This window comes from Gossypium hirsutum, chromosome D10, assembly GCF_007990345.1.
Source record: "Gossypium hirsutum isolate 1008001.06 chromosome D10, Gossypium_hirsutum_v2.1, whole genome shotgun sequence".
NCBI classification, from domain to species: Eukaryota; Viridiplantae; Streptophyta; class Magnoliopsida; order Malvales; family Malvaceae; genus Gossypium; species Gossypium hirsutum.
Genome location: NC_053446.1, coordinates 63828913 through 63838357, shown reverse-complemented (window position 1 = coordinate 63838357; position 9445 = coordinate 63828913). Strand labels below are relative to the sequence as shown.

At 34.5% G+C, this 9445-nt stretch overlaps 2 protein-coding genes across 3 annotated transcripts; both read right to left on the bottom strand.

Annotated features, from left to right (window-relative positions):
* Positions 1–2739: 2739 nt before the first annotated feature.
* Positions 2740–5251, bottom strand: LOC107939500 (probable LRR receptor-like serine/threonine-protein kinase At3g47570). 2 transcript variants are annotated; one of them, XM_016872843.2, is made up of 3 exons: positions 3648–5251; positions 3085–3516; positions 2740–2971 (listed from the first exon to the last, which is right to left on the bottom strand). In XM_016872843.2, exons 1-3 carry the CDS (start codon positions 4579–4581, stop codon positions 2958–2960), a joined length of 1380 nt encoding a protein of 459 aa, XP_016728332.2. In that variant the 5' UTR covers positions 4582–5251; the 3' UTR covers positions 2740–2957. The 2 variants fall into 2 exon arrangements, with proteins under 2 accessions (XP_016728332.2, XP_016728333.2); XM_016872844.2 differs by having other exon boundaries at positions 2740–2965.
* Positions 4871–6583, bottom strand: LOC107939501 (probable LRR receptor-like serine/threonine-protein kinase At3g47570). The gene has a single exon (XM_041102033.1). It carries the CDS (start codon positions 6581–6583, stop codon positions 4871–4873), a length of 1713 nt encoding a protein of 570 aa, XP_040957967.1.
* Positions 6584–9445: the final 2862 nt, after the last annotated feature.

Here is a 9445-nt window from a genome sequence, read left to right as displayed (position 1 = left end):
ATCAAAAACCTCTCTGACACTAGATGGTGATGGAGGATGACTCATACCGTAACAAAAGACTTCGAAAATTGATTGGGTAGTTGTTGAAGACTTTGAAATTTATGCATCTCCTGCTAATAGATGTAGAAGATAGTGGGATCGAAGGATATTAGATTAGTGCTATGTTAATTGCACAAGACATTGAGTGGGTTGTTAGCAATGATTATGAAGAACAACCCCCCAAGTCTTGCACTATAAAAAGAGTTGACTGGAACTTTAAGCCAAGGCATTCAATTAGTCTATGGTTGAAGCATTTGGCAAAAACTACACCAAGGAGTCCGAAGAAACTTTGATTGAAAATAGGAAATGGGCAAGTCGCTAACAAAGAAAACAAACTACAAGATTTGAAATAATATTTTATTGTTAAATTTTATTTCCAAATCATCAAAACCAATCTTAATTGGTAAAATGAATAAAAAATCAAGATTAGTGACAAGATTCAGTAAAATTCAAAGTTAATGGGAAAATTCAATTACATAAAAATTGTGTGACAAATTTAATCATATAATTCAAGAATAATGACAAATACTAATTAAAAAAAAGTAGAGTGCAAATTTTAATATGCACCAATAATATGGTGGAAAAGTTGCATTTTATGCCTAAAATGTTAAGCTTTAGATAAATATTAAAGATCAGATCTTTAACTTGAACCCATATTTTTAACATTACTAGCTTCTAATGTCACATGTTTGCATGTAATTTTACATATTTAATATTTAAATATTTTATAAATATTAAATTTTTATTTGTAGTAATTAGTTTAAAATAAATTTTTTTATTTGAATTATTGAATAAAAAATATATTAACTTACCAATTCAAATATTATCGTAATTAAAGTATTTTTAACATATTCAAAATGTAATATAATTTTCTTATTTGGCCCACATAGCCCAAATAGGCCAGACTACGTGACACACGATCTAACACACGACTGTGTGGCTCACATAGCTTGGCACATAGCTTTGCACACGTCGTGTGACGTCGACAATGGATATTTCAGCTTTCTGCCATTTGTTATTTTTAAGAGGTCCAGTCATACACCTAGGTGTTTTTTGATATAGATTTACTATCAAGTATTCCAGTACCTAAACTGACAATTTGAAACATAAAAATCATCAGAGATATGCTAAATCCAAGTCACTAATTCGAACGCAAAAACCAAACGATTAGCCCAAACAACCGAACCAGCCCTCGTTAAGACTTTAATCACTTATCCTTGCAAAGCAACAACCTAAAACAACACCTAGATTGTTGGAGGGTTACCGAACGTCCCATGAACTTCTCCTATCAGCGCATAAAACGACTATATGATATACCAAAATCACTTGAAAGGCTAATTCCTCAACATAAAACTCAAAACAAAACTCCATCACCCACGAGATTTCACAACCTTACCTGACACTGTAGTCACGCACAACCACACAAGCATGAAATTTGAAGACAATAAAAGAAAGGAATAAAAGAAAAATAATCTGTGAAGAAGAAGGAAAAATTTGAAACACAAAAGATAGGGAATAGCTCCCCCACTAAATCAGGTACCTAATCCTATCAGATTCCCAAAGGATTCATAATTCACTCAAACTCTACCATATGGGCGGCACAAGCAGAAATTTAGCAAAAATATTCCCGTTTGCACATATACTAGGATAAGGGTTGGACAAAAATACCAAATATTCAAAAGAAAATATTTGAACTTAGAACCTCACACACACAAACAACACACTTAATCACTAAAATAGATCACTTCACTTTACATAATTTTCAGAACCTTAATTCAAAAATTGATCGAATGTGATCACTCTTAATTTCACTAACCCATTTTCTATTAACTCGATTTTCGGGATGTGACATCTCTATTGACAAATGTTGTTTAAATATTAAATAAAAAATGATCTTCCAAAAATAGGAAGACATATTGGTAAAAACAAAAGAAAGGCATATAGATTGAAAGAGCACAATTCAAAATTTCATCAATATATTGACAATGATTGTATAGATATATTCATGAAATTTTGAATTGTTCAGAAAGCTCAATCAGATTTAAAGCAAATAAAAACAAATACACGTGTAATTAATTTAATAATGTACTTAACTAACGTATTTTTGGTGATTAATTTTAATTAATTTTTTGGACATGATGCTTTTAATTTTAGTGTTTATTATTCAATTTTTATATAAGTGCAAATTAAATTCAAAATGTTGACAATATTTTTACTGTAGACTCATTTTAGTCACAAGTTTTCATTTTGATCGGTCATTACTCTTTTTGAAATTATTTTGAGTTTTTTTTTTTTTGGTACTTGTATAGATGATGCTCGACCTTTGTTTTCAGAGACAAGAATAAGAAGAGTAGCCCTGTATCCTCTCGAGGTTTCATTCTCTTTGCTTCCATCGCTTAGCTGATGTAGTTCACTGTATTCGTCGGCTGGTTTTCACAAATTATCATGTGGATGAATTCATCACCCTTGAGACAGCAATAACCGAATCAAATTCAACAATTAACACAGCTTATCATACACCTCGAAGCCATTTTGACCGCCTTGTGTTATGCGAAAACAGAGCAAGGATGTAACCATGATCATTTCAAAAACATACGGTGTGGTGGTGGGACAAACGGGACAAATGGGGTATGGTTGGGTCTCATAGTCCAAGACATTTTGGGTATATAAAACAAGCTTACCAATTTCAACAGCATAAACTTCCCATGAATAGATATTGATTGACATGTTCAATAACATTATTGATACAATAAGATCCAGAATAGAATTACAACATTGTTACTTAAGTCTGATTTGACGATGATCTAGTACTGGAAAAACTCCATATTTATTCTCTTTTCTTCAAGTGGAAATGCGAACAGTAGAGAATAGCGAGCACTTTACCAGACCTACGCATCTCAAGTCATCCATACAATACCTTAGATACCTGCAACTTAAGAAGCAAGGATTTACTTAAAGCACATCATGTCATCAGAGAAGTAGTCGAAATGTGCTTTAAGTGATGAAATGATTGGGTATTTTGCTATGATAAGAAGACATTATTACCTGTTGGTTTAGCATCATATGCAGTTCTAATCCCACGATATAATCGAGTTGGACGGAGAAGCTTGTCTTTAATAGAACAAAGCTTGGTAACAACATCACTCATGTCCATCCGCTCACTCGGTGATTCAGCAGAACAAGTGAGTCCTATTTTGAATATCGAATTCAAGCATTGAAGATATTCGTCATTTCCCAGGTTATTTTCATTAAGAGTGATGCCGGCTACTGTTCCTCCTCTGACACTCTCTTGAAGAAGAATGGGATCTATAATCTCAACCACTCGATTGGGCAAAGCAGCTTTGACAAAGTTGTGAAGACTTAAACCTTCTTTGAACCTTTCATTCGTTGGCCTTTTCCCTGTTAACATCGCTAACAAGAGGATGCCATAGCTATATACAACGCCGTTTGTTGACAACTCGCTTCCCATGCCATATTCTATTATTAATTCGTCACAAAATACATATATAAATAATTGTAGTGGAAAACCTCTAAATATACAACAAGACTGCTTTTAGATGGATTTTTTTTCTTTTAAATAATGAAAGAAATGAAAAAAGTGAACGTACCAGGTGGGGCATAGCCGATGGTTCCTCTTAATCCAAGGGAGCTCGATTCATTAGCAGAATAGTTAAGCTCATCTCCAGAAAGGATTTTTGCTAAGCCGAAGTCACTGATATGGCCAACCATTTCTTCATCGAGTAGAATATTGCTTGGCTTGAGGTCACAATGAATGATCGGCGTCTCACAACGATGGTGCAGATATTCCAGTGCATGAGCAACATCTACGGCCACATTAACTCTTTGAATGAAGTTTAGGTTTCTCATCGTCTCTGGTTCATTCATGCTGGTAGAGGGATACAACCAGTCCTCCAAGCTTCCATTTTCCATGAACTCATAAGCCAAGGCTTTAAAATCATTGCCTTTACGATCAATACCTGAAATGGCTGATAAAACCTTGACGAGATTTCGATGTCGAATGTTCTTCAAAGCCTCGCATTCAGCCAAAAAACTCCTAGAAGCTCCACTATGCAGAAGATGAAACACCTTTACTGCAATAACTTCTCCACTCTCCTCAAGAATTCCTTTGTATACGGAACCGAAACTTCCCGCACCAACCAAATTTTGTGTGGAGAATCCGTTAGTAGCCCTTAGGATGCTTTGGTATGATAATTGTAAAAGCCAATTTTCTTCACATATTGTTCTTGGATGCTGCTGTCTCTTCTTTGTAAACCACAAGACAAGGGGACAAGTGAAAACCAAAGCCACTCCTAACATCACAACAATGATTGCAATTTTTAATTTCACAGAAGTGGTTGATGATGTTTTTGAGTTGCATCTTGATAAGTGTAACTCAGGGATGCCTCCACAAAGCTTATTGTTGTTGGAACAATGGCAGCAGCAAAAAGAAAAAGAACAAGACAAAGAACAAAGGAGGAAGAAACAAAAACAATTTACTTGCTCACAAACGTGCAGCAAGGGAGCTAATGGTTGATAGCTCATTCAGCTCATTCATTCAACTAGAAAAACAACATATATATAGTCAAATACATCACCAAATACTACCTACTACCACTAGTTTTACTTTGAAACAAGTAAAACTTAACTTGCACACAAGCTGATTATGTCAATCAGCACCTAAAAACATCAGAACAATACCAACTTAGTTCATTTTCAACTAAGTAGCTTAACAAAGAAACTAAAGAGAAAACCTTGCTGTTACAGCAAGTATACGTGCTGCAGCATGTCATCAAGCTGCATGCACTTCAAACAGCAGCATGGTTGGCCAATTTCAACAATTGTTTCCCTCAACAAAAGTAGCACTGGCATTCTTAAAAACTCCTTCACTTGGTATCACTCCATCAAAATCATTGAAAGAGAGATTTAAATATTTTAATGCCCCAAAGGTCACAAAAAATTCTGGAATCCCACCTGAAAGATTATTATCTGACAGATCTAATTGCACAAGGCCTCTCAATGAACTCCAAGATGAAGGAATGGGCCCTTCAAATAAATTGTTATCCAAGGACAACGTCTCTAGACTTACACAACTACCAAGGTTTCTAGGGAGCAAACCAGATAACCTATTTTGGGAACAATAGAATCGACCTAGATTTTTCAGTTTTTCTACTTCACCAGGAAGCTCACCAGTCAAATAATTTGAAGATAAGTCAAGCCAAATGGACAAAGATTGGAGTCGAAGTACTTCATAGGGTATTGATCCACTAAGATTGTTATTAGAAAGGTCCAATAAAAGCAAATTTTGGCAATTACCTAGACTAATAGGAATGCTTCCTTGAAGATTGTTTTCATTTAAAGCAAGTTTGATTAACATTGTTAAATTTCCAATAGAATTAGTAATAGTCCCAGAGAGAAAATTAGTATAAGCAAAAAATATATTCAGCTTCTGAAGCCTCCCAATTTCAAAGGGAATGGGACCTGATAGTTGATTTTCTAATACCGATAGCACCTCCAAATTAATGAGATTTCCAATCCCATTCGGGATTCTTCCCATTATTTTGTTCTGTTCAATTACTAAATTTAAAAGGGTGGTAGAAAAATTGCTAATGCATTTAGGTAATTCCCCTCCAAAATTACTCGTGCCTATATATAGAAATTTTAATTTGGTAGCATTGACTAAACTGCAGAGAAACTTCAAGTCACCTTCTTTCACATGCCCAAAATGGTTTTTGCCTAGTCCAAGATTAACTAGCTTATCCAACTTCTCTAACGAAGGCACATTTCCACTTAGTCTGTTATCATTAAATAAAAGTACGTTCAGATTTGAGGCATTGGATATTGAAATCGGGATTTGTCCAGAGATTTGGTTCCCCGCGATAGAAAAGAACTCAATAGATGGCATAGTGATTCCTAAGTCAGAATGAAGAGTGCCTTGAATCTTGTTTGCACCAATATCAAAGCTTCTAATTTTGGAGAGATTGAATATTGACATAGGAAAATTACCAGAAATTGCATTTCCGTATATCGAGAAAAATGAAAGATTTGTCAGTTGTCCAAGAGCTTCTAGTATAGTCCCACTTAATGCATTAATCGCTAAAGAAAGCACCTCCAAAGATGACAAGTTCCCAAACAAAGGTGGAATACTCCCTTTCAAACTGTTGTTGGCAAAATTCAAGAATTTTAGGTTTGATAAGAGACCTAGCGAAGCTGGTATTTCTCCTGCTAGCTGGTTACTTCTCATATCAACCAGTGTAAGCTTAGAACAAGCAGATAAATTAGAAGGAATTTCACCTCTGATGGAGTTATTGGTCAATTGTAATGTTTCCAGCCTTCTTAAACGACCAATTTCTTGAGGAATCTGGTTGTAGAAGCTATTGTCTGCAAGATTCAACCCCCTAAGAAAGCTCAAATTGCCAATGTATGGTGATAAAGATCCCGAGAGTTTCAGGAATTGCAGGTCCAATTTAGTGACTCTCTGATGCTTGCGACCACAAGTAACACCATGCCATTGACAAAAGTGAATAGAAATATTCCAAGACTCCATGATCTTGAGTGGATCACCAGTTACCTTGGTTTTGAATTGGAGTAAAGCATGTTGATCAGTGCCATTTGTTAATACAAAACTCCGGTAAGGAAAAAACTCGAACACACGATCGGAACTCGAAAAGAAAAAGAAGAAATAGGACAGGCTCCAAGGCGTGTATCAAGCCACTATCTTTAAGGTTATATTCGCCCCCACTTATCTTCAGTGTGCAAACGAGTTCCAAGCAAATTAACCTCGAGGATACAATGAAGCCAATGACTATTTGCGTTTTGCACTGACGAGAATAGTCCACTATGCACTGAGTAATGTATAACAAAAACTCAATTTCTACAAAGGATTTCTGCAGCAATACTTTATAGAATAATCTAATAATATTAGAAAATGAAGGAAGAGAAGAAATAATATTAGAATTTGTTGATATGATTTCCAAATGAAATCCCATTCCTATTTATAGGAATTTTCATATCTCTTCATAGAGACATCTTTCAATAGGTGTCTTTAAGAATAAATAAATAATAATAATTATTCATTTAATTTTGTAACTATTCAAATAATATTTTTGAATAGTTATAATTCTTTTTTTTTTAAAATCAAATGATATAACTTTTGACCAATGACCAAAAGTTTTATCTTTTGATTAATTACACCCATTCATTTATAGTTATTGGGATACTATAAATATTTGAAAATATTCCAACAATCTCCCCCCATTTTCAAAATATTTAGATTTTGATATTCTTGGAAATCAATTTGCATAAATAAAGGTGTCTTACGATTGAACCTTCACTTAGTGAAAACATGTTAAAGTTAATCGAAATTGTATGGTAGACTAAGCTTTGAACCAACTATTCCATTTGATTAACTGAACACATCTCACACAATGATTTCAACATCAGTCAATGCATAGTATCTAGGGACACTATTATAGCCATGTGTCTATGTCCTCTTTTATGAGTGCTGTCAGAGCCAAGCCCTTAAGCTCCTAGAAGCGGCCACACTTCCACTCACATAGGTAGATCCCATCAAAAGTGTTCCCGTAATTATAACACTCTAACATATTTATGTTATGGGTCCATTAAGAGTACATTACTCATCCTTCCCTTATCATTACGGGTACCTAGCACTTTAATCTTAGGATGGATTTATTTATAGTGCTAACAGTCACATACTAATGATGTACTTTGTCTCATTGAACTCAAGACTTGACGTTATACCAAGCGTTGAGTCGAGTTTCCATCATGGGTGACTCTAATTAATAGGCTTGAGTCCCATCCCTTTGAGGTCCTTTTTACTGCATCTCTAGCAAGACTTTTTGTCAAAGGATCTGCCAAAATTTCACTTGACCTCACATAATTAATAGTGATCACTCCATCAGAGATTAATTGTCGGACATAACTATGTCTTAATCCAATGTGTCTAGACTTTCCATTATATACTTGGCTATATGCCTTTGCTAGAGTAGCCTCACTATCACAACGGATAGAAATAGGTGAAATTGGCTTAAGCCATAAAGGTACATCATAAAGCAAATTTCTTAACCATTCTGCTTCTTTAGATGCAGCGGCTAATGCAATAAATTCTGCTGCCATGGTGGAATCAGTAATACATGTTTGTTTCTTGGAACCCCAAGAAATGACTCCTCCACCAAGAATGAAGATCCACCCACTAGTAGATGCATGATCTTCCAAACTTGTAATCCAACTAGCATCCGAATACCCTTCTAAAACTGGAGGATATCCATTATAACACAATCCATAGTTAATAGTTTTCTTTAAGTACCTAAGTACTCTATTTAAAGCTTGCCAATGCAAACTACTTGGATTATTTGTGTATCTACTCAATTTTCCAATAGCATATGCAATATCTGGTCTTGTACAAGTCATTATGTACATAAGACAACCAATTAGACTTGCATATTTCAATTGATCAATTTTCCTACCAGCATTAGATACTAATTTTAATTGAGGATCCATAGGTGTAGATGCTGGTATACAGTTGAAAAGATCAAACTTTTTAAGCACATTTTCAATGTAATGTGATTGTGATAAAGCTATAGTGCTTTCATCTCGGGTTATTTTAATCCCAAGAATAACATCTGCTACACCCATATCCTTCATAGCAAAGTTGTTTGACAAGAATTTCTTTGTGTTTTCTATTTGTTCCAAATCCGTGCCAAAAATGAGCATGTCATCTACATATAAGCAAATTATAACACCCTTTCCATTATCAAATTTACTATATATGCACTTATCGGATTCATTTATTTTATAGCCATTAGCTAAAACAACCTTGTCAAACTTTTGGTGCCATTGTTTTGGTGCTTGTTTAAGCCCATATAAAGATTTAACAAGCTTACATACCTTATGCTCTTGTCCTGGAACAACAAATCCTTCCGGTTGCTCCATGTACACTTCCTCTTCCAATTCACCATTTAAAAATACAGTTTTAACATCCATTTGGTGAACAACCAAATTATATATAGAGGTAAGTGATATTAATAGTCTAATTGTAGCAATTCTTGCTACTGGAGCATAGGTATCAAAGTAATCAATACCTTGTCTTTGTGTAAAACCTTTTGCTACCAACCTTGCTTTAAATTTATCAATGGTTCCATCGACCTTCATTTTCTTTTTGAAGATCCATTTACAACCTATTGGTTTGGAACCTGGTGGAAGATCAACTAAGATCCAAGTTTGATTTCCCATTATTGAATCCATTTCATCATTTATTGCTTCTTTCCAAAAAGCAGAGTCTTGAGATTTCACTGCTTCTTCAAATGTAATAGGATCAGATTCGGTATTATAACAATAAGGTATCTTATTGCATATACTTTCACATTTTCCTTCTACAAGAAACATAATG

Bases quoted from the DNA above. Each gene is read 5' to 3' on its own strand.
- LOC107939500 (XM_016872843.2), bottom strand. From the start codon at position 4,581: ATGAGCTATCAACCATTAGCTCCCTTGCTGCACGTTTGTGAGCAAGTA. The intron at 3,517-3,647 runs GTACGTTCACTT...AATTAATAATAG, and splicing joins CATCGGCTATGCCCCACCTG to AATATGGCATGGGAAGCGAG.
- LOC107939501 (XM_041102033.1), bottom strand. From the start codon at position 6,583: ATGGAGTCTTGGAATATTTCTATTCACTTTTGTCAATGGCATGGTGTT.